The sequence below is a fragment of the Phacochoerus africanus genome, chromosome 7 (genome assembly GCF_016906955.1).
Source record: "Phacochoerus africanus isolate WHEZ1 chromosome 7, ROS_Pafr_v1, whole genome shotgun sequence".
Lineage (NCBI taxonomy): Eukaryota > Metazoa > Chordata > Mammalia > Artiodactyla > Suidae > Phacochoerus > Phacochoerus africanus.
The window spans coordinates 83,421,925-83,448,283 of NC_062550.1; the positions used below are offsets into that span (position 1 = coordinate 83,421,925).

General features: G+C 37.4%; 1 protein-coding gene across 3 annotated transcripts in view; it reads left to right on the forward strand.

Annotated features, from left to right (window-relative positions):
* Positions 1-26,359, forward strand: part of SLC41A2 (solute carrier family 41 member 2) — a 128,430-nt gene that overhangs the window by 26,777 nt on the left and 75,294 nt on the right. For all 3 annotated transcript variants that reach the window (XM_047788127.1, XM_047788126.1, XM_047788125.1), the window contains exons 3-4: positions 11,128-11,235; positions 25,063-25,134. In XM_047788127.1, the coding sequence (XP_047644083.1) occupies positions 11,128-11,235; positions 25,063-25,134 (180 nt within the window). The remainder of the gene's footprint in view (positions 1-11,127; positions 11,236-25,062; positions 25,135-26,359) is intronic.

A 26,359-nucleotide genomic window follows, 5' to 3' on the forward strand; every position in this document is an offset into this window, starting at 1 on the left:
AACTGAGCTAATACCTTTGTATGTTCTAGTAATTCCCAGGTAAATTAATACTTATCATTAGAATATTATTAGAAGCTCTGGAGTTCCCGTTGTGGTTCAGTAGGTTACGAACCCAGCTAGTATCCATGAGGATGTGGGTTTGATCCCTGGCCTTGCTCAGTGGGTTAAGGCTCTGGCATTGTTGTCAGCTGTGGTGTAGGCTGCAGACACAGCTTGGATCCCACATTGCTGTGGCTGTGGTATAGGCCAGCAGGTGCAATTCTGATTTGACCCCCAGCCTGGGAACTTCCATATACTGCACGTGCAGTCCTTAAAAAAAAAAAAAAAAAAAAAGAATATTATTGGAAGCTGATATTTACAAAAGCCTGAGATCTTGTATTCTCTGGAGATGTTGTTGCCATGCTATAAACAATTCCTTTGAAGTAAGCCATAGTATGGCTCTCAAGTATTCCTTATTTTATTACTGTGCTGTCAATGCAAAGTATGTATGTTTCCAAATTGAGATGAAATGATGCAGTACCTGAGTTATATTTCTAACCCTGGAAATCTGAGTAGGGCTGCTTTTCTCATGTGTTAAGTAGAGAGATCAGAGAGGAAAGGGATGCTTTGTTAAAGTTTTCTGGATTAATACCAGTGTTTTGAAAGTGCGAAAGAAAATAAGAGGGCATTATCAATTTTAGACCAATTTCGTCACCTTTCTCGTTTTGCAAAGCTAGGAAGGTATTGCCATGTTTGTCCCTCCTTATAAAGTATAGCTATAGTTTTAGAGTTTGTATTAGATAAAATGCCTCTTTCAACATAACTGTGACCCCCAAGAAGTCACTATCACTCTGATGAAATAGTTCTGTTTTTTTATTTAAAAAATAATAAATGGACTTCCACTTCTGGGAAACCGTGGTAGATGTACTTTTACCTATCCCTGCTGTTAAGTACCAGAAAACCCTGGAAACTTTATATAAAACAAGCATAAGAAGACTCTGAAAGGTAGAAAGAAAGAAGTTGGCTAGGCCCCTTAGGATTCAAGGAACAAAACAGAGGTGAATTTTCTGGGTTTCCTTTTGTTTCACATACTCCAGACTTGAAGCCAAAGAAGCCAGCAGCTGGAGTTCCCACTGTGGCCCAAAGGGATCAGCGGCATCACTGTAGTGCTAGGATGTAGGTTCCCACCCCAGCCTGGCATACCAGGTTAAAGGATCTGGCATTGCCATAGCACCTGTGGCTTGGATCTGATCCCTAGCCCAGGAACTCTATATGCTGCAGGATGGCAAAAACCAAAACAAACAAACAAAAAAAGAAGCCAGCAACTAAGAAATGCCACCGAGGCAACAGGGCAGACAAAACAAAACAAAAAACCCCCTGTTATTTATAGTTAAAGAGCTAGGAAAGGAACGCATAAGAGGACAGAAAAGTTTTAGACAATAACTATTCTACTCTAGCCAAACACTTCAGAAAAAACTGCGGCCCCACCCACACCTACACCAGCAAAGGGCCCTGCAGGGAGCTCAGACTTCCTCCTCAAGAGATGTAATGCACAACATGGGTGAACCTGGATGGCATTATGCTAAGTGAAATAAGCCAGCTAGAGAGACACATATCATATGGTATCACTTCTGCGGGGAATCCTAAAGAGAAAGAGATCTTGAAAACAGAGAGTCTTGTGGTGGTTGCCAGGGCCTGGGGGCTGTGGGGGAAGTGGGGAGAGGTTGGTGAAGGGCTTGAAACTCCAGGTATGAGAGTAGCACATTCTGAGGCTCTGATGTACAGCGTGATGACCGTAGCTGATGACACTGTGTTATATACTCAGTATTTGCTGAGAGGGGAGATCTTAAGCATTCTCACCAAAAAAAAAAAAACAAAAACAAAAAAACCGAAAAACACTGTGAGGTGATGGATATGTTAATAAACTTGTTGATGGAAATCCTTTCCTAATTATATGTGTATCAACTCATGATGCTGTGTTCTTTAAATGTATTACAATTCCGTTTGTCAGTTATACCTCAGGAAAGCTGGGAGAGCAGGGGTGGAAAGGAGGCTGTAATGAGACGCTGTAACTCTTCAGCTGGGTGGTACCAGAGAAGGGCACTTAGAGTGCTGGGACTTTTCATCCTGCCAGCTGATAATGCAAACCACCAACAAACCAGAAAGGAGACATAGAAAAATCCACAATTACATTTGGAGATTTCAACACCCTTCTTTCAGTAATTGATAGGACAGATAAATAGCAAATCAGCAGGGATAGAGAAGAAATCAAAAGCACCATCAACGAATGAGATCTAATTGATATTTATAGGACCCTCCACCCAAAACAGCAGAATACACATTCTGTCTGAACTCAAGTTCATATGCTAATAGAGAGCATGCTCTGGGCCATCAAATATACCTCAACAAATTTATTTATTTATTTATTTATTTGTTTTTTTGCTATTTCTTTGGGCCGCTCCCGCGGCATATGGAGGTTCCCAGGCTAGGGGTCGAATCGGAGCTGTAGCCACCGGCCTACACCAGAGCCACAGCAACGTGGGATCCGAGCCGCGTCTGCAACCTACACCACAGCTCACGGCAACGCCGGATTGTTAACCCACTGAGCAAGGGCAGGGACCAAACCCGCAACCTCATGGTTCCTAGTCGGATTCGTTAACCACTGCGCCACGACGGGAACTCCTATTTATTTATTTTTGTATATAATAATTTTTATTTTTTTCAATTACAGCGGGTTTACAGTGTTCTGGCCGTTTTCTAATGTACAGCATGGTGACCCAGTCACACATAGTTGTATACATTCTTTTTTCTCACATTCTCATGCTCCATTGCAAGTGACTAGACATAGTTCCCAGGGCTACACAGCAGGATCTCACTGCTAAACCATTCCGAAGGCAGTGGTCTGCATCTGTTAACCCCAAGCTCCCAGTCCATGCCAGCTCCCTCCTCCTCCCCCTTGGCAACCACAAGTCTAACAAATTTAAAATACTGAAATCCTTCAGAGTGTGTTCTCCGACCACAGTGTAATCAAACTTCAAATCAGTAACAAAACAAACATTTCAATCACTTAGAGACTAACTAACATACTTTCAGATAATTCATGGGCGAAAGAAGAAGTCTCAAGAAAAATAAAAGACAAAACATTGAGCTGAATGAAAATAAAATATAACGTGAAAATTTGTGAGTTATCGCTAAAACAGTACAGAGATGGAATTTGTAGAACTAAATGCATTTTTTTCCGGAATGAAAAAAAATCTCAAATCAATAATCTAAGCTCCCATCTCAAACTTGGGGAAAAAATGAGTAAAGTATTCTCAAAGCAAGCAGAAGAAAGGAAATACTAAACATAAAATCAAAAATCAATGAAATTGTAAGCAGGAAAACAGTAGAAAAAAAAATCAGTGAAACAGATATCTGGTTCTTTGAAACGATCAATAAAACTGACAATTTGTAGCAATACTGACAGTGAAAAAAAGAAGACACGAATGACCAATATTGGAATGAAATCGGGGCTATCACTCCAAATCCTGTAGATGTCAAGTGGATAATAAAGGACACAACAAACAACTCTGCACACAACTTAAAGTGGATCACTTCCTCAAAATCACAATTACCACAGTTCACCCAAAATGAAGTGGATAATTTGAATAGCTCTATACCAAGGAAATTGAATTCATCATTTAAAAAACTCCCCCCAAACAGAGCTCCCATTGTGGTTCAGTGGGTTAAGAACCCAACGTAGTATCTGTGAGGACGTGGTTTCGATCCCTGGGTTAAGGATCAGTGGGTTAAGGATCTGGTGTTGCTATGAGCTTGGTGTAGGTCGCAGATGTGGCTTGGATCCGGCATGGCCGTGGTGGAGACCTGGAGCTGCAGCTCCCATTCAAACCCCTAGCCTGGGAACTTCCATGTGCCACAGGTGTGGCCATAAAAAGAAAACAACAAAAACAAGAACTCTCCCAAAAGAAGTCTTCAGATGCAGATGGTTTCACCTGCAAATTCTACCAAATGTTTAAAGCAGACTTAACACTAATTCTACACAAGCTCTTATGGAAAATAGAAGAAAAGGGAATACCTACCAGTTCATTTTAAGAAGCATCAAAGACAATGCAAAAAACAAACAAAAAATTCTACAGACCAGTATCTCTCCTGAACAGAGACAGAAAAATCCTTAACAGAACATTGGCAAATAAAATTTAGCTACATACAGGATGAATTATACACCATGAACAAATGAAGTATATTCCAGCAATACAAAGCTTATTCACTATTTGAGGATCAATGTAATTTACCTATTAACAGGCTAAAGAAGAAAATCACATGACTGTGTCAACTGATAAAGAAAAAAATTCGACAGAACTCAACACTCATTCATGATAAAAACTCAGATAATAAGAATAGAGTGGAACTTCCTTAACATTATACCTAATGGTGAAATACTGAATGCTTTTCTCCTAAGATCAGGTACTAGGCAAGGATGTCCATACTCATTACCTTTACTTTACATAGTGCAATAAGTCAAGAAAAGAAAAAAAAAAAAACAGATTGGAAAGGATGACATAAAACTGTTCTTATTTGCAGGTGACATGATTGTTTACTTAGAAAATCTCAAGGATCCAAAAAAAAAAAAGATACTTCTAAAACTGATAAATAAGTTCAGTAAGGCCCAGGATACATAACATATACAAAAATAAATTCTGTTTTTAGCAATGAATAGGTAGACATTGAAATTTAAAATACAGTAACATTTACTCAAAAATTAGTATCTAGATGTGAATTGAACATAACATGTTACAGGACTTCTATGCTGAAAGCTACAAACCATTGATGAAAGTAATCATGGAAGGTCTAAGTAAATGGAGAGACATGCCATATTCATGGCTTGGAAGACTTAACACAATAAAGATATCAATTCTCCCCAAATTGATATACATGTTTAACAAAACTTTTTAAATCCCCACAAGATTTTTTTTTATAGAATAAGTAATATTCTAAAATTTATGTGCAAAGGAAAAGAAAATAGAATTTTCTTTTTGAAAAGAAAAATAAAGTGCAAAGATCACCCCGTGTGATTTCAAGCTTACGAAAATGACCACAGTAATCAAGACTGAGGTATTGGTGGATGGATAGACACACAGATCAGTGCAGCAGAACAGACAACCCAGAGGTGGACCCACACCAGTATGTCCAACTAAATTTGACAGAGATGCAAAGAAATTCAATGGAGAAAAAGAAAATAGCCCTTGCAGCAAATGGTGCTGGAGTGATTAGCCATCTATAGGCCAAAATAAATAAATAAATAAATAAACCTCAACTGAAGTCTCATACTTTATAGAAAAATAAACTCAACATGGATCACTCATTTGCATATAAAATGTAAAACTCCAAAACTTTTAGGAAAAAACGTAGACAAAAATCATCAGAACCTAGGGCTAGGCAAAGTCTTGGACTTGACATCAAAATCATCACCCATAAAAGGAAAAATAGATAAACTGGACTTCATCAAATAAAAATTTTGTCCTGTGAAGAAAGCTCTTGTTAAAAGGATGTAAAAAAGCCAAGCTACAGAGTGGAAGAAAACGTTTGTAAACCACACATACGACAAAAGATTAGACTAGATAAACAACTCTCAGAAACTCAACACTAAAAGCAAACTAAGAAAAACAGCCCAGTTAGAAAATTGGCAAAGAAAAACATAGAGGCATTTCACCAAAGAATGTGTACAGATGGTAAATATACTTGAAAAGATATTAAATATCTTTAGCCATTAGAGGAATGCAAATGAAAACTACAATGAGATATCACTAGATACCTATTGGAATGGTTATAATAAAAAATAGTGGTAATATCAGATGCTGTTGAGCATGTTGAGAAATGGTTATCACTCATGTATTGCTGGTGGGAATTTAAAATGGTACAGCCACTCTGGAAAACACTTTGAAAAGCAGTTAAAAAAAAAAAAAAAAAGCCTAAACATTAACTATCATGCAGCCTAGCAGTTGCCTTCCTGGGCATCAGCCACTTTGGAAAACACTTTGACAGTTAAAAAAAAAAAAAAGCCTAAACATTAACTATTATGCAACCTAGCAGTTGCCTTCCTGGACATTTATTCCAGAGAATGGAGACTTATGCTCACAAAAATCCTGCGTATGAATGTTTACAGCTGCTTTATTCATAGTAGCCAAGAACTAGATACACCCTGGAGGTCCTTTAGGAGTTAAATGGTTAAACACACTGTGGTAAATCCATGTGACAGAATACTACTCAACAGCAAAAAATAATTAGCTATTGATACATACAGCAACCTAGATGAATCTCCAGAGAATTACAGAGTGAAGAACGCCAGTCTTCAAAGGTTATGCAATACCATATTCATTTATATGACATTCTTTAATTGACATTTTATAGAAATGGAGAAAGCTTAGTAGCTGCCAGGGATTAAGACCGGGCTGGGAGCAGAGAAAGGTGTACGTGGCTATAAAAGGGCGACAGGAGGGATGCTTGTGGTGAAGGAAATGTTCTGTATCTTGACGTTATCAATGTCAGTATCCTGGCTGTGATATGGTTTGCCACTATGGTTTTGCAAGATGTTACCGTTGGAGGAAACTGGATAAAGGATACATGAGATCTGTCTACATTACCTTTTATAGCTGCGTATGAATCTATAATAATTTAAACACAAAAAGTTTAATGAAAAACCAGTGTATGCAGCTGATAAAACACATTTAAAAGAATATACTGGAGAAAGAAGACTCCTTTTTTATGTGCCCTTCCCCTGTTCTTTTCTTTAAAATTTACTGGTATTATTTTTTTCTGTCTCCTTGAAGAACATTAAATGCATACACACACACACACACACACACACACACACACATACACACACTAATACAAGTGTGTATATTCGCTAAAAATATAATAACAGAGAACCCTATAATTCTGTTCTTCACCTTGCTCTTCTTAATTTGTCTTGGAACTTCTGTGTAGATATGCACAGATTTACCAAATTCTTCGCCAGCTATATAATGCTCTATTGCAAGGATGTGTCATTATTTTCTACCAAGTTACCTATTGAAGGAAATTTAAAGTGCCTGTAATCTTTTGTGAGTATGAACAATGATGAAATTGACTCATTATATGTATGTGCTTGAACTCATGTTTAAGTTTATTTGTGGGATAAGTTCCTTGAAGTAGAGTTCCCAATTGAAAATTACGTATTTTACTTTTGATAGATATTGCCAAAAAGTTAAAACTTTGTATTCTCACCAGTACTGTAATAGAGTGCCTGTTTCTTTATACTCCTACCAACAGAGTAGTATCCAGTTTATTTCCCCCTTTTTTGGCTGCCTCACAGCATGTAGAAGTTCCTGGACCAGGATCAGATCTGAGCTGCAGTTGTGACCTATGCCACAGCTGCAGGAGTGCCAGATCTTTTAACCCACTGTGCTGAGTCTTGGATCAGACTTGCATCTTGGAGCTCCAGAGACACTGTCCATCCCACTGCTCTGCAGTGTGAACTCCGTCATCCAACTTTTTGACCTTTACTAGTCACACAGAAGAAAACCGATCACCTTTTAATTTGCATTTTTGTAATTATGAATGCGGTTGGTTATTGTGTCATATGTCTAGAAGTGAATAGGTGTAGTTTTATTTAAGTTAAAATGGAGTTCCCGTTGTGGCTCAGTGGAAATTAATCTGACTAGTATCTATAAGGACGCAGGTTTGATCCCTGACCTTGCTCAGTGGGTTAAGGATCCGGTATTGCCATGAGCTGTGGTGTAGGTCGCAGGTGTGGCTTGGATCTGGCGTTGCTGTGGCTATGGCGTAGGCCTGGAGCTGCAGGTATGATTCTACTCCTAGCCTGGGAATCTCCATATGCCGTGGGTGCAGCCCTAAATAGACAAAAATAAATAAATAAAGTTAAAATGAGGAACATCTTTTTCAAATCTGGGATATATAACTTTTTTTTTTTTTTAAGTTGCAGTAGCTTCTTTTAATTAGATTTTTAATTTTTGCTTTTTGGAATATATGGAAATTCCCAGGCTAGGGATTGAATTGTACCTGCAGCTGCAGGCCTATGCCACAGGCACAGCAACACCAGATCCAAGCCACATCTGCGACCTACACCACAGCTCATGGCAATACCGGATCCTTAACCCACTGAGCGAGGCCAGGGATCGAACCTGCATCCTCCTGGATCCTAGTCAGGTTTGTTTCCGCTGAGCCACAAAGTGACCTCCAACAATTAGATGTTTTTAAACTTTTTCTGTTTTTTTTTTTTTTTTTAAACTTGTTCCTTTTTCTTGTTTGTTTCATTTTTGTTTGTCCTTTTGGACATTAGTCAATTTTTAGGTTTCAAGTGTAGTAAGTATGTAAGTAATCTGACACTATGTTTGTTGTGTGGGGTTTGCCTAAGGTTCTGGATGTTGACAGACATCCGAAAGTGGGTAAGATCAGAAGTTGGTTTCCGGTAGGGCAGATTCTTGTGGAGAAGTCTATCAGTATATAATCATCTGCATAGCCTCAAAGGACATGTCTGTATCATGGCAGCATTTGTAAGTAGGTGAAATTTATTTTGGGCACTAACTGCCTCAGCATCCCCTTCCTGGACTTTTTTTGTTTTTGCATTACCTCCTCCTAACAGGAAAATTAACTGATACGTCTTGGTATTATAGTTTATCAACACTCAATATTGTAATTTATTACTATGTATGGCATGATCCTGAGCACAACTGTATAAGTAGGTACAATTATGACCCTATTTTAGATGAAGAAAGTAAAGCATGGTTTTGCTCAAGTCATATTGTAAAAGTAGTAGTATCAGAATTTCCACTCAGATAATCTGATTCTGATTCCCAAATATGTGTCTGGACACCCCAGGGTTGCTCTGGAATGTTTTAAATTTTTTAGAGAAACACAATGATACCTCTTGGACACCCTACAGACTGCTGGCTCACAGTGGTTCAACATTTTAACATTAGATCTCACTCCATTTTTCGTAATGACACATCTTTGCAAAGATGTATTTTCAGCAGTGCTATGAAAAATAAAAGCACGTGTCACACAGAAATCCAGGTAGAACAAGAAATGAATGCAGTAGTTTCCAATTGCAAGATTTGAGAAGTTGTGCAGTGCCCAACAGATACACATCTCCCATTAGTTAAGTACTTGTGATTATATGACATAAAAACATGATTTTTTTCTTTCAGTTTGTGTTATTCCTTCAAATAGCTGCCACATTGTTAGGAAATAAGTACTGATTAAGTTATTTGGATCTAACTACTTAGTAGGACTGTTAGGTATTTCTTTTGGCCTAGGGATGCTGTAAAAACATTTCTCAGACACAACAGGTACTGTGTGCTGAGAAAGTTTTGAGAACCTCTGTAATCATAGCTCTGCAGGTGTAGAGAAAAGAATGTCGAATTTATTGGGCATGAGGGAGGAGATCGTAAGTGGATAGTTCTTATTGTTTTATCAATGCTAAGGTGTAAGTGTTTTCACAGTAATTCTCCTGGGAACATTTGATTTGAATTGAACATGGAAAGGGTGGGAATAACCTAGAGGGGCGCATGCCAACAGAGCAGAGTGGGATGGCATGTGCCTGATAGAGAAATTTGGATGTTCTGGGGTTTCTCAAATCATATAGGTAGGTGTCTTAAGTTTATGACCTAGGTAAAATACATTCCTGAATCGTGTCTAGTCTGATAAAAATGATACCTAGTTTGTAAGTTTGTTGTGAAGATTAAATGATTAAGCCTTAAGAACAATGTCTGGGACATAACAAGCAATCAGGGAATGCTGAATATTTATTACTATTACTATTATTATTATTGTTACCTGTTGTCACCATCACCACCGCCATCTTCATCTCTGAAGGACGCATATCCCGCTTGCATAGCGGAATTCTTACCCTTCATAAAACATGGACAGAATTATTGGCTTAATTTTGTTGACAGGTTAAGGAATCTGGGAAGCTATTGGATCTCCAGGGCTTTTTTGTAGGCCCATCTTTAGTTGACCTAAATCCTGGAGGGATCTCCTTGTGAATCCTTTGAACCAAGTTTTTGCCAAAGACAGATCTGATAAATATTTCCTAAACTCTCTTTAGGCCTTAGTTCTCTCCCTATTTGGAACAGCCTATGGGGACACTTTGGAAACAGATTGAAACCTTTTTTCATTTATCTGATGGATTTAAGTCTTATTTTTCTCACCTGTCTTGGTGTTAATGACAAGACGATACTCTTGATATTTTTGGCACAAATTAATATACTTAGTACATAAAATCTCATACTGGGACATTCACCTCTTAATTGCACTTGTAAAATAGCACTTTGTGTTATTAAATCATTTGTTTGATCTTTGCAGTTTATAAAGTACTTTAATAACTATTGTTTTCATTATTATGGTATTTCCCCATAGGCTAGTCAGAGCAGATAGTATCTTCATCTCATGGATGAAGAAATTGAAATCAGAAAGGTACATCACTCATCCAGGATCACACAGCCAGGTTATGACAGATCCATGCCTAGAATCATGGGTTTTCTTATTTCCATTTAGTGTTCTTTTATGATCCTGTGCTCTGCAGCCTCTTGCCTCACACCTTAAAATGGGGAGCAGAACATGGGATGACTCCAAACTCCTGGGGTCAATTCTAGGTCTCATCTTTTGACCTTAGGAAAATTGTTTGACTTCTCTCAGTCCTCCTTTCTTCATCTGTGAAATTAGCTGATAACATTACTGTAATTTTCCTGTTGGTTTGTTGTTGTTAGTCTTGGAATCAAGATTCAAATAGAGGCCATCTAACTCTTGAGTCTGTGCTCTTAACTACTATAAAGGTTTGCCATCATAAAGGTTTAAAGTAGAATTTAGGAATTTAGGAGTAGGAAAGAGTAGCAACCTAGATGTGCTATGCTGTGGGAAAAGTGACTTTATCAGCTCTCATTCCCAACTCTAACTGAATCTTCAGAGTAACTCAAGGTTTCAGAACTGTTGAGGATGTGTTAAGCTAAATGCTCACTGATTAGATGACCTGTGTAGTTACTCAAAATGTAGGTGCAGCATTGGAAAAAGGCTGAGATTTTTAGAAATCTTTATTCTAAATGTTTTTAAAGAGTGTCAGAAAATTCTTTTCTTTTTTTTTTTCCCTTACAGCATTGGGAGGTGTTCAAAAAAGTAACAGAAGTTTTCATTTTAGTTCCTGCACTTCTTGGTCTCAAAGGGAACTTGGAAATGACATTGGCATCCAGATTATCTACTGCAGTAAGTGATTTCCTACCTCCAATTATGTATATTATCTTTTCTGTTTTTCTTAATTAGGGAGAACTTATATCAGGAAAAATCTCTCCTCTGTCTATTGATAAATTTCTGAACTTCAGGGCTTTGCTAAGTAGTTCTACCTGTTAACGTGCCCTGAGCTTGTCCAATCTGGGAATTATAGGCTCTCCTTTATCCTGAGAAGAAGTAGTATCCTTGCCTCCTTTCATTCCTAGGCGTTCTGGCCACTGTCATCAGTGCTTAAAACATGGAGCAAGTCCGATACTGAGATTCTTTATGGTTTGATGGTTGGGGTTGGTTCATTGGTATTTAAACTTTATGTGATTGTATAAGTAAGAAATATTTATTGTAAAAACTGAATCAAAAGGGGAAAAGTGTAAAGAAGAAAACTTTAAACTACCCCCAATTTGTTACCAAGACATAATCACTATTAACATCTTAGTGTAGATCTTTCTGTACTCGGCTACCTCTACTTATGCCTGGGTAGCTCATAATGTAGATATGAACTGGAATCATAAATATATATATTCTCTTTTATAATTGCTGATATCCATTTGAAGATACATCATAATCATCTCATATGAATAAATGCAGACTATGTCTTTCTTTTTATTAGCTATGTGTTTTTCTGTGGTGTAGCTCCAGCATGATTTAATCCATCATCTATTTTTTTATATATAATGATTTTATCATCCATTATTGAAGATGTAGGTTCTTTGTAATGTTTGGCTATTATAAACAATGTTGTAATGAATATTATAATTCAGACAGTTTTGCATTGTTTTCTTATTCCTTTTGGGTAAATTCTAGAATTGTAATTACTGTTCAGGAAAAAAACACATTTAGCCACATATTGCAAAATTGTAATCCAAAAAAGTTAAACCTTCAAAAAAATACTGCCACTGGCAGGGCTCTGAGGGTTTTTTTAAGTAGCCCCCAAAGACATTGTTTTCTCATTGTAACATTCTTTGGGGGTTCACCGTTGTGGAACCAAGTTATGGTTAAAACCATGCAGAGGTTCACTCTAATGAGCCGTCAGCCCATTGAATGTTAGGCAGGATTAACTAGGCCATTACTAATTGCAGAGTTGTTAATATGTGAGATTTTTTTTTCTTTAAAGAAGGTACAATGAGTGAATCTATCTGTGAACTAGAACAAAACATTTGTGTATCTGAAAGTAAATAACTAAGACGTGGAAGTTGAACAACCCTTTTGTTGATGGGAGCTCGCTTTTCCTTCTCTTCTCCTCTCCTCTCCCCATGTTTCCTCAGGCAACTGTTCTGAGTTCTCTAAGGTTTCTTCAATAAAGCATATGCATGGAAAGGAAATGCATTAAATAATGTTTTATTAACATTATTATTGGCTTGCTCAATTAAGAGGAAATGCTGCATATACCCTGTGGAATTTTCTAAGCCCTTTCCTTGCATGTGAAAGGTCACATAGCCGTACTCTGCCTGAGCAGTAATGAAATATTGGGTATTAGTGAGTTCTCCTCTTGATGTGCCAGCACTGTGCTAACTGCTTTACAAGGATATCTTGTAACAACCCTATAAGATAAACACTGTTCCTGTTTTATAGAGGAAGAACTGAGGCTTTGAACAGTGGAGTAACTTTCCTAATGGCACAGAGGCAGTATATAGCGGACTAAGTCACATTTGAGAACTTCAGCTTGCGCAGGATAAATGTGTCCAAGTTTATAAAACCAATAAATAACAATAACCAAACCTTAATAATCTCCTCCTGTACATTGTAGGGATGCTTTCCTAAGGTCTTTGTCTTAGCACCCACATACTATATTTTTGATATATCACATTTTAAAACTTTATATTTAAAAAATATTATTTACAGATATAGTCATGTTGCTTATCTCTGTAGTTAATTGGCAAGCTGGAAATGATGTCTGGGATTATCTGCTAGTTACTGAAGGTGGAATGAAACCTCATAGAGTAGAATTACTTTGGTAAATTCACTTTAGTCCAGTCTATAATTTTATATTATTGAATAGTAAAAGTACTGAAGAATAAGATAAATTTATATATGGGCTCCTTGGGCTGGAACGTAAAAGGCCAAGATGACCCTGGAACATCTTGGCATGCCAGAAAGTAAAGAAATGCTAAAAAATAAAAAAGGATGGGCACATGATAAAAGATACAGGGTAACATACACAGCAGATCTGGAACAATTTGAACCACAGACTAAGTAATGATAGTTACAGATTATAACTCATGGCATAAGATAAGAATCCATTAGTCTGTAAATGAATAACAAGGCAGGCAAGATCTCTGCTCTGATGGAATTTACATAAATAATTTCAGATACTGGTAAGGACCGTGAAGAAACTAAAACAGGGTAGTGTGATGAAGGCTGATTCATGAGGGCTATTTTATATTAGGTGGTTATAGGGAGGACTTCTCTGTGATGTGTAAGCTGAAACCAAAACAATACAACTGAGTCAGCCATATCAAAATCTGGGAAAAGACCATTCGGGGTTACTATTGTATCTAATCAGTATGATGATGTCAGTGTAATAATGTCAAATATTTACGAGCATTCTGTACAGTTTCACTTTCATAGTTGAACCTGGGCCAAGAATATAAACAGAGGCCCATATAACCATGTTCTGTCATTGAAAATTGTACAATAAGCTTACAAATATATATTTATTTATTTAGTCTTTTAGTCTTTTTAGGGCCACACCCGCAGCAAATGGAGGTTCCCAGGCTGGGGGTCAAATCGGAGCTGTCGCCACTGGCCTATGCCAGAGCCACAGCCACGCCAGATCAGAGCCGCGTCTACGACCTACACCACAGCTCATGGCAACACTGGCTGAGTGAGGCCAGGGATCGAACCCGCAACCTCATGGTTCCTAGTCAGATTCGTTTCTGCTGCGTCACAATGGGAACTCCAGTAAGCTTACAAGTTAAAACAAAAAACAAACAAACAAACAAAACCTCTATCTTTCTACCTTGGCAAATAAATTCTTTTACAGTCTGAGAGTCTAAGATCAAATTTAGAATTCTTGGACTTTTTGGCTTCTATTTTGGACCATGGTTTTGTGGAGAGAGCCAGCCTCTGGTGTAAGCCCTGCCCCCCTTCCTTCCCCACCCTTGTCTCTCTGTCCTGCGCTTTGATAGATCTCGCATAGGAGTTCCCACTGTGGCACATTGGGGTTGGGGCATCCCTACAGCATCAGGACACAGATTCAATTCCTGACCCAGCATAGTGGATTAAGGGATTTGGCCTTGCCACAACTGTACGTAGTTCACAGTTGCAGCTCAGATCTGATCCCTGGCCTGGGAATTCCATATGTTGTGGGGTGCCACCTCCCCCCACCAAAAAAAAAGACCCCTAAAGATCACACACATGCCTCAGGCTTCATGTCCAAACTCCATCTATACCCCCAACAAACAGCCGGCCCTTGAGCAGTCCTTGGGTTGGGTATGCACCAATGGTGGCAGGTCTGACTTTTAGGAGAGTTGACTTCAGGGAGAGGTCCTAGAATTGGGCTCTAGGCCCTTTGGTCAGGGGACTTTATCATCCCATATATGTGGAGTGTGGCCTAGACAGGGATGGGGCACACTGCTTGGGCCCAATGCACTCTTCACCCTATGGAATGGGGCATAGCCAAAGGAGGGCCAAAGTGAGGGCTTCTAAGCCGTGAGTCTCAGGGCTGGAGCTCCTCTTACAGATTTAGAGAATGGCTGATTCTAGATGCCAGGAGTGAAGCCTTCTTTTGGCCTAAGGAAAATTACGTGACATAGAAGAGATTTCAAAGCTGCCTTGTGATGTCCTTCTGCAAGTTACTAAAACAAGATGGAAAATTATATATTGAGAAGTGTTGCTTGAACAAAATAGCCTTAATATTATGCTCTGAAGGTCATGGGACTTCCTAAGAACCAGTGGTTGCTTATAGAGAATGCAGTTCTTTTACTGGAACCTTCTTAAGTAACCAAATGGGTGTAACTTGAAGTGTACAAATATTTCTTAGATGATATCTGCTATGAAAGTCCTGTTATTCTATTCTTGAGAAGATACTGAAATTGGCATGAATGCAATAAAACCTGAGATGTAAATGTGAAATTTACTACTTTCTTGGTTTTTTGGAAGCCAGTCACATTGCTCCATTGTTACGCTTTTACATCAAAGGTTTAAATGAAAATTTTTCTCAAGTGAGAGTATGAAGCAGTAAGGATGTGTAAAATTATTAAAATAAAAAATGTGTTAGGACAACAATCTTTCACTTATCTGAAAATATTTAGAAAGCATTGTCATCAAGCAATATTGGAAATTTCGGTTTATGGGATTATTTCAATGAAATTACATCATCACTATTAACCAAAACTTCAAACCTTAAAGAGAAGATAATTTCAATGAAATTACATCATCACTATTAACCAAAACTTCAAACCTTAAAGAGAAGATAATTCTTTTATCAGTTATGAGAGGAAAGAAAGCCTAATAATTTGGTAACACCATCCTTCTCAGCACTATCTAGACTGGCAAAACTAGCCAAAACCAATGCTGATTCTCTAATAACTTTGAAAGTTAGCATCTATGTGGTATTACAAATATGAAGTATGGTGACTACAGGATCAGTCTGGCAGCTCTAAGTGCTAAGAAATCATTTCTTAAAAATTTAATAATAAATGATAATAGGATTTTAAAATTTGATTAAATTTCCCATTTGTTCTAGCATCTTAGTTCATTATGTAATGGTAACTTTGGTGTTAGCTGAGTATTGATTTTAACACTTGGCCATTTGGCATCCAGCTGGAATGTGTGTCTAGTATAACCTCTAGCTTTGACTTGAAAAAACAAAACAAAAACCTTTATGTAATTTTACTAAGGTTTTCCAAATTAGTGAAATTATATCCACCTGTTCTATCTGCCATCTTTTCCCAGTGATCTGCACTTGCATTTTGTTTTAAGAGCTCATGCGTTACCTAAGGAGAACTCAGTACAAGAAGATTTTGGCAGGAGAAGAGAATAAAAGAAGAGATCTTGAAAAACAAAAGTGGCGACATTTAAAGGGAGAAGAAAGTTATTAGAATGAGATTTAAAAGGTGGCTTTAGTTTCATTTTGTTGGAAAATGAACTTTGTTCTGATAAATGAAGTTAAGCATACAAACATTTAAGCAACTTGATAACTTTGCCAGGAAAACTGAAGTTTTGGCTAACTTAACTTTAAAAAAAATGTTTCTAAAAGCCACATTCTTGAGCATTACCCAGCATTTGTTTAGATTCAAATAACAGATTAAACATGCTAGTTGATTTTAAAACAGGGCCATGCTGTAGGGAATTTAGTTAAAAAAGAATATGCTACAAATTAAATTGTTTAATTTGATCATGTATTACCATGAAAGCTGAATTTAATCTTTTTATTTGAACTTTGTGTGGTGCCTGTATTTTATATTAGATATTTTTATCAAATGTCCGATTATATTTATTTGTCTGTTCATAGATGACCCTGTCTGACTGCAGGGTCATCTAGTTGGACTTTGCTTTGGGGAGGTAGGGATGGAGTTGCTGTCTTCCATAGGTCAAGATGTGTGTCACTGATTATAAGGTATCTGAGCCATAAACTGAATGAATTATTCAGTTCTCTAAGCAATAAAGCACCATAAACTAGATGAATATACTACGTTGTCTTAGCTTGATGCCATGAGTTATTGCTTTTCCATCTACTAATTTTTTTTGGCTTTAATTTTTTGAGGCTATTTGAGATAAGACTGTTCCAAGTATTGCCAGGGCCAGAGGCAGAACTATTGTTGATTTGTTAACTCGGTGCTTCTCAAAGTGTGGTCTTCTGAACAGCAGCATCAGCAACTTGTTCGAAATGTAAGTTCTGGAGTTCCCATCTTGGCTTAGCAGGTTAAGAACCTGACATAGTGTCCATGAGGATGTGGGTTCCATCCCTGGCCTTGCTCAGTGGGTTAAGGATCTGGCATTGCCATGAGCTGTGGCCGTAGGTCGCAGATGCGGCTCAGATCTGGTGTTACAGGTTGTGAGATCACCTTGTGGGCCATTGTGAGGACTTTGGCTATTCTGTGAAATGGGAAGCCTCTGGAAGCGTTTGAACAGCTGAGTGATGTGATCTGATATTTTTAACAGATTATTTTGACTGTTTTGTGGAGAGAGAACTGTAGGGAGCCAAGGACTAAAGCAGGGAGCTAAGCTGAGAGTCTGTTGCAATAATACTGCAGGCTAGAGATGAGGTTGGCTTGGATTAGCGGGGAGTGATAGCAGTGGATGTAGCGAGACACAGTTGGAAGCCAGAACTCACTTTCACAGGGATCTGACAGAATTGGGCCAATGAGTTAACTGAAATAAAAGGCCAGGAGTAGTCCCTTGAAATTTCCTCTGGATTTGAGAGGGGTAAAAGTAACCAAATTAGAAGATGGAAAAGCAGTAACTTGAGGCATCAAGCTGTGATGATGTGGTATGTTCACCTAGTTTATGGAGTTTTGATTGCTTAGATTTCAAGTATGCCAGACAGAGTGCTACCATTCTGACAGCATGCTGGAGAATCATTGTCAGCTCTATTCCAGTTCTGATGCCCTATTCTCCATTAAAGCAGCTCTAGGTTAATGACTTCTTAATAGCAAAATCCCAAAGCCTCATCTTCCAGAGACTCTTCACTGGCTATTCTCTACTTGAAATTTTTATTACCCTTGACTTTGAGGTTACCCACTCTTCTCATTCTCCAACCTCCTTCATGGCTTCTTCTTAGTCTGGTTTCTTATTCCTTGCTCATCCTCTTAATTTGAGGTTTTCTTGAAGTTTCAGTACCTTATCTTACATGTTCTCCATCAGTAATGTCTCGTAGTCCACTCCTGCTAGCACACAGCTGACTCTCAGATTTGCATCTCCAGTCTCTTTCCTGACCTCCAGAGCTAATTTTTGACTGTCTGCCCCACTCACTACATTCAAAACTAAACTCGTTACCTTCTCTTGTTCTAACCGTGTTTCCTATGTTTATCAGTTTATTAACATTACCCAATATCCTCCCCTCTCTATTCAGTTACTGTCTAGGCTGTCAGTTCCACCTATGAAATCTTTCTTCCTTCTTTCTTATGCTCCACCTGCCCCCACCTTAATTTAGTTGCCTGTTGTCTCTAATTGAGATGGTGGTAACCATACCTCCCAGGTTCCAGGGAAAAGGATGGATGAGTATAATTTTATTTTTAAAAAACCCTTAAAACAAGCACCATTTGAGAGTTAGTTCTTTCATCTATGGTTAAAAAAATAATTCTTTAAAAAATTTTACAATTTTCCTAGGTAGTGGTTATTTTCATTTGTGAAAAACAGGAGTAAAAATCGTAACTATAGAAGGCCAATCTACTATTACTTTAATCTCTTGCTCCATTAAAAATTCTTTTCTCTCTTTTTTTTTTTGTCTTTTTGTCTTTTTGTTGTTGTTGTTGTTGTTGTTGCTATTTCTTGGGCCGCTCCCTCGGCATATGGAGGTTCCCAGGCTAGGGGTTGAATCGGAGCTGTAGCCACCGGCCTACGCCAGAGCCACAGCAGCGCGGGATCCGAGCCACATCTGCAACCTACACCACAGCTCACGGCAACGCCAGATCGTTAACCCACTGAGCAAGGGCAGGGACCGAACCCGCAACCTCATGGTTCCTAGTCGGATTCGTTAACCACTGCGCCACGACGGGAACTCCTCTTTTCTCATTTTTATGATTGTCTGCAGTAGAGTCAGGATAAATGAGTTTATATGATTTTAAGGAAGGCGTTGGGTAAGTATAAAGATGAAGAAAACATAAGGTATCAGATACAGCCTACTCAACTAATCTGTTGAAGGTCATTTGTCTTTAAAATTTGTTATTCTATAGAGCTCAAGATTAAATGTTCACAGAAGAGATATTCCAGTAAAATAGGTTTCCTATTTTAACAAGGGAGATTTAATTATAACTTTATCTTGCCACCTTAATTTAGTTAAAATTTATTTCTAAGGGTATAGTGATTAACTTGAGTAATTTTTCCTATATTTTTATCTTTTCAACAGTAGGTATAGATTATAGTAGATATTGTTGTAGATATGTAACAGTAGTATATAATTGAAAAATAAACCAAGTACCGTGGTTCTGAAAATTGCTGCATTTAAGTTCTGGTATCTGAGATCTAAATTTTTCTGCTTCTGAATGCTAGATATAAAAGATTCAGGAATGATATTTCACTGTCCCAAAGATAGTATTTTTTTAAAAAAAGCCTATAAAACTATTTTCTAGGAGTAAATGTCCTATCACTTTTTCACTCTAGCCAGAAGAGATTTTTGTTACCTCAAAACTCTTCTCAGAGAACTCTTGATTCTCTGGAATTACTTTGAAACATTCTGCATTTATCTATCTATCTATTTATTTATTTTTTAGGGCTGCACCCATGGCATATGGAAGTTCCCAGGCTAGGGGTCGAATCAGAGCTGTAGCTGCCAGCCTATGCCACAGCCACAGCAATGTGGGTTCTGAACTGCAACTACAACCTACACCACAGCTCACAGCAATTCTGGATCCTTAACCCAATGAGTGAGGCCCAGGATCGAACCTGTGTCCTCATGGATGCTAGATTTGTTTCTGCTGAGCCATGATAGGAAATCCACATTCTACCTTTTTAATTCATTAATTGAAAACATCTTTTTGAGCCCTTAGTATATGCCAAGCACTGATCTGTGTGCTAAGGAATCTGCAATATACAAACTAGAAAATGTTCTTGCCTGCATTGAGCTTATATTCCAGTGGAAGCATATGAAGTTGGAAAGGCCTCTTTCCATAATAATTTTACTTTAGGCTTCCCATTCAAATTAGAAAACTTCTAAAGAAAAGAAAAAATAAAGCCCCAAATAGTGATATTAATAAGTATAGCATAATTTAAGTACTGTTACAGCCTTAGTATAGTTTCCTAAATTTGGCGTACTTCTGAATTTTATGTGTTCTCATCATACCCTGATTGTTAAATACAAATGAGATTACATATTCCTATTCTTAATTTTAAGGTATGTTCCTGAATTTATAAATACCAACCCATAGTCATAGCTTTGTAGAGTGGAACTGTATATGTTTAATTTAAAACTGTTTTAATCAGCTAGATTTTTAGCTCTCTCTTAGTCTTTTAAAGTTTATTGAAGTATAATTGACATACAAGAAATTGCACAATTCAGTCTTCGATTTGATACATTTCAATACATAGTACGTAGCTGTGAAAGCATCACCACAATCAAGATATGAACATATGCATCACACCTGTACATTCAGAAAGATAATAAGGTGTGTGTGTGTGTGTGTGTGTTGGTGTATTAAGTTTTATTATCAAACATTTCAAACATGTAAAATTCTAATAGTGTTCCCAATTTTAGTTAATGGCAGAATGAAATGGTTGAAACTTCCCAGAGAAAAACCTTTGCAAAATCTGAATAATAAACTATGTGAAGGCAATGGGAAATGATTAAAAGCAGATAGAAACTAGAGTTTACCCTTAAAAGATTATAACTACATTAGGTAAGAATTGCAAAGCTTGTGGCTTTTTCTGCTTTATGAAATTCCCCAATCCTTGGATTTCATGGGGCAGAATATCCATAGTCTTACCAGCTTGGGGTGCAGAGGTCAGGGAGAGATAAAAGAAAAGAAAAAGAGAAATTGGCAGAAATGTGAGAGGCCTATACTTGAAAAACAACTCTCTGGCTAGAATATATGAATTTTTGCATTTTTTGACTAAGTGCCTCTATGACTTTATGCGTAGTGATAGTGGCAGAAAACTCAAGTTTTGCTGGCTCAGATTATCAGATAACAGAGATTAGACCTGACAAGAGCATGGGCAAATCCCAGCAGCAAAAGCACTGCAGAGAGGATGAGCCCCCAAATCTGAGTATTAATTCTGTCCAAATCTTTGGCTGACCATTAAACTACACAGGTACAGGAGAGATTCCCAAAGGACTGGACTAAAAAGCAATAGTCAGCAGCTGAAAGAATGAGCAGAGGTATGACAACCATTTGTAGTTTGGGTCTAGGCAAATTAACTGCCTATTAGAAAATCCAATAATCCTCAGAAGAACATAAACATATCCATAATCATTATAACTTTTTATTTCATTGTCTAATTTTTGACTGAAAACACTGGATGTGGAAAGAAATGCAAAAGTGTGATTCATATTCAGGAAAAGTGTGATTCATGTTTAGTCAATGGAAAGTGACTCCGAGTGGGCCCAGATGTTAGATTTAACAAAATCTTTCAAAGCAGCTCGTAGTATAAATTTGTTCAAAGAACTAAGGAAAAATGTTCAAAGACTTTTAGAAAATGTGTCTTAAGAATGTATCAGATTGGTGATAGCAGAAGAAAGAATTCGTGAACTTGAAGATAGATGGATAGAAATTATTCAGTCTGAAGTAATGAGAGGAAAAAATTGAAGAAATGTAAATAGAACCTTGGAAAATATAGTGATAAACATATATGTGATATGTTGGCATACTAAGTATGGTAGAATTTTAATATTTGACAAAGCCAGGTAGTGGGAATATAAATGTTATTTTACTTGTTCCAAGAATTTACATATTAAATGTATGTTTTCTAATATCAATTATAGCAACTATATCTGTATTTATATTTCAAGGTCATCTCCACCCACTTTCATCGTTAGCCCCAATAAACCTTGAGTCCTATGCATAACTCGTACATTTGAAGGTCAGATAAATGACAAATAACATACATTTGTGAAGAGGAAAGTGTAGAGATTATAAAGAGAAGAGACTGCAGACTCTACCTAAAGGCATTCACATTCAAAACTTTAAATCCACTGCGTTGGCCAAACATAACACATCTTCAGGCTCTGGCTATCTCAGCTCTATTTCCTCGAAGACTAGTTGGTGTCTCTGCAAAAATAGTGGCCTATTTTTCTTGTACTTTAAGATAGATGTAATTTAAATAAATCTGGGTTACACTGAAGTCTTCATCAGATCATGCCCTACTGTTCTTTATCAAGTTCCAAGTTCTTAGTTTCTCCAGCTAAGCACCATCAGGTCAAACCAATCTAATAAAAGTAGGTCTAGCAAAGGCCTTTAGGTAGAACATTCATGCTTCTCCCTCTCTACTCTGAAAAAAATGTAGATATTTCATGTTAATCCTAGGCCTCTGGACAGTAGGGTGGGTCAGCTCGATTCTTGGTACAGTTTTTACAAGGTGGAGGCAACTAAGGTCAACTTTCTGTGTTCTGCCATGCCCCCACCCCCACTTCTAATGCATACCCATAGCATAACTATTTTCTATAACTATGGAAATAGGTCAGCATTTCCCATTTTATTTTTATACTTCTAAAAAGTATACTCCTGCTTTGTAGGAGTTCCCATCATGGCTCAGCTGAAACAAATCTGGCTAGCATCCATGAGGACACAGGTTCGATCCCAGCCCTTGGTCAGTGGGTTAAGGATCCGGCATTGCCATGAGCTGTGGTGTAGGTTGCAGATGTGGCTGGGATCCTGGGTTGCTGTGGCTGTGGTGTAGGCCGGCAGCTGTAGCCTCAGTTCAACCCCTAGCCTGGGAACTGACATATGCCTCAGGTGCAGCCCTAAAAAGACAAAAAAAAAAAAAAAAGCCTTTGCTTTGTAAAATAAAGTTATTATTTGTGAATATATTCTACTTTAAAAATTTCACATCATAAATTATATTTCATATATATAAATATATTTTATTTCACTTCACATTTTAACTTACTATTTATTATTTATCGTACAGTAAAAGGATGACAGATGGAAAGACTTCTAGATTGGAAGGGACTTAGAGATTGTGATCATCATCCTTTCCAAAGTGATTAATTGAATAGTGGGAAGTTGCTCTGTCAGGTGGACTTGGTCAGGAAAGCAGAGCCATGTTGTGTATTGTGGCAGTAAGGAGTGTAGTAGACCAACGTGGGCTCACACGGGTGTGGGAGAAGTCGAAGGGAAGTTCCGTAATGGGAGGATCAGAGGAACAGCCTGAAGCTCTGGAGTAGGGGAGGAAAGCCATGGGTGCATTGCAGTGAAGAGGTCCAGATACCTACCCTATCTGACCAATGGGACCTTCCAAAATGAATAGCTTCTCCTTCTCTTCTGCCTTTCAAACCTTAGGCAAGTGCTTCTCACTGGCAGACTACAGTCTGATGCTCTAGGGAAGCAGATTTTGAGGCATGCTGCCCCGGACATCACTACTAGTGAGATGCTAAGGGAATCTGGCAAATCCCTGATTCATAGCACTCATTCTTTCTGTCACTCTCACCTTTCTCAATCTTTTGCTAGACTGTAATGAATGCGTGTCTCCACTGATCATCAAGCAGTCCTGAAGTCTTGACATCTTGTACTCTTTCATGGAATCATTTTAGATTGTTTCTTCCACCTATAGGCATGTTTCTAAAAGTTATTAAAAACAACGCTCATTTCCTTCATACCTATTTCTCGAACACTAAACCTTAGACAGGTTCACACTTTAAACATTGCTTGTTCCTTATTCACTAGGGCAAAGATCCAGGTTGTCTAGAGCTACAAACACAGATTTCATCTATCATTTATACTTCCAGGCTTAGGAAGGAAATATTCCAGTAATTGTTCTGAAATGCTGAGAAATCTGCATGTGTGCATTTGCTTGATACTTTGAGATTACAGTCCAGAGTGGGGTTATAGAATCGTTTTCCAGACTGATATAGGAAATGTTGTAGCACTTAACTTGTTGGTCTGAAGCCAGTGAGCTAAACCCTAGTTTGTCTGTGGTTAACTACCCATAAATAATTACCCTTATGTTATCTCCCAATTTACACATTCACCTGTCTTCCATGACCAACCAGATGAATAATTGAAACCTAGTTCAGTATATTTTTAGTAATCATTACTTACTGCTTTCCAAATGAATGCTTTAGAAAAAACTTGTCAGATTTAGATATGCATTTTTTTGAATCCTAAGAGGTTGAGAAGAAGGGTGATTTAATTACAGAGCAACTGAATGAGTGAATAATATTGTTTTTTGGAGCATATTCTTCCATTTAGCAGAAAGACATATAAATTTTAATAGATATATTATCAAAATTCATGTATGAACTGAATGACTTTTTTATTATTAGCTATTTTATTTAGGACTCAAATAGATTTTGTACATATGAATGATTTATTTATATCTGGGGTTTTTGGTCAATAATTCTTCAAATTACATAAATTTCCTGATGTGGAATTAAATGCTAACAGCTCCAAATTATGTAATTTTTTTTTTAAATGGCCGTATCTGTGGCATATGGAAGTTCCTGGGTTAGTGGTCTGGTCAGAGCTGCAGCTGCTAGCCTTTGCCTCAGCCATAGCAATGCCAGATCCGGGCTGCATCTGTGACCTACCCCACAGCTTGCGGGCAATGCCAGGTCCTTAACCCAGTGAGAGAGGCCAGGGATTGAACCCACATTCTCACAGACACTATGTTGGGTTCTTAACCTGCTGAGCCACAACGGGCACTCCACAATTATGTAATTATTTATATTGCACCTCACTACACAAAATTTGGCACATTAGTATGACACTTGATGTTAGTTGTAAAGTAACATCATAGGGCAGATAGATAGTATTAATTGGTCCACTAGTTCTTGTGAGCTAGTAAGTTAAATTTTTTTTTTTTCTGAACACTTCAGGCAAGTTGAAGGTAAGATGCAAGACTTGTAATGAATTCAGAATTATATTTAATGTGCAGCGTGAGCTCATCAGATATACTAAAGGATTGTTTTTGGCTTGAAGACTTCATGTGCTGTTTAAACAGTAGAGAGCATATAGACTATTCAATGATATATGAAAATATCTATCTTAACAGGTAAATATTGGGAAGATGGATTCACCCATTGAAAAATGGAACCTAATAATTGGCAACTTGGCTTTAAAACAGGTAAGTAATTTATATATATTTGTTTATAGATCTTGGGCTTTACCTGTAAGGATGGAATAAATTTTAGTGCTCTTAAGTCTACCATTTAATTGTTTCAGGGTACCTAAAACAATAATTTAGTATTATGAACAAGCGATAGAATAAATGGATATGCATGGCTTCTGATAGTTTTTTTTTCTAGAAACTGATCAGATTCTTTTAAGTATGAAAAATGTGTAGTGTACAAAATACACAATAAATATGCAAAATATTTTCTATCTTAAGTGTGTGAAAAGAGCCAGAATTTGAGTTAATATCTGTACAAATAAATATTTGGCACTTCATTGCATAAGTGCTGTTTTTCTGCTTTGATTTTTTTAGAAGTAAATCCTCTAATTAAACTCAGCTCTTTTTTATATATTATGGTAAGATGTTTCAGCTGAATTTTCTTTAATTTGTTAATGTTATCAGTTTTAATATAAATGAACACATTAAATTGTCAATTACATATACATGGATTATATATAGATAATCTAAGTTTCTTTCTAATCTCAGGGGAATATCTCTTTTCTTTCCTACCACCTTCTCTTATCCGCAAGACACAGCCCCCTAACAACTCTTTAGCAAGTCTGAGCTAAGGAAATGATCATGTTGCAGAAAAGCAATTCCTTGTAGTACATTTCAAAGACAAAGAAATAAAGGAGTTTTTGGAATAAAGGCTTTAAAAAAGATTTTTTTTGGCAAAAAAAAAAAATCTGTGCAACTGTTTCTAGAAACACAGAGTTGGAAAAAAATCTGGTAATGTCAGCTCTAACATTAATCAGCTGTATCTATAACCTTTGCTAACCTGTCTATGCTTCATTTTCCTCTTCATTTCTACAGTATTGCATTAGAGATTCCCATGACCCTTTTCAGCTTGAAACTGTAGGAATCTATGCAGGGGTAGTAACTGAAATATCTAACAACCAGTAGACTACTGTAAATTAATGTATAAATTAAACTTTGAAAATATATTGCATTATATTCTTTAAATACTTTAAGCTCTTACTAAGTAATATGAGTTGTACTATGTTATTCATCAAATGATTCCAATAATTTCCATCTCAGCTTTTAATTTTTCCCTTCACTCTCAGTCTCCACCCTCCCCATGTCATCCTCTCTCTGTAACGGGTGGTCAGAATGGGAGCCAGAGATGGCTGGGGATTCGCTGATTGAGGTTGCCAGAACCTGAAGTCTCTGTCTTTGT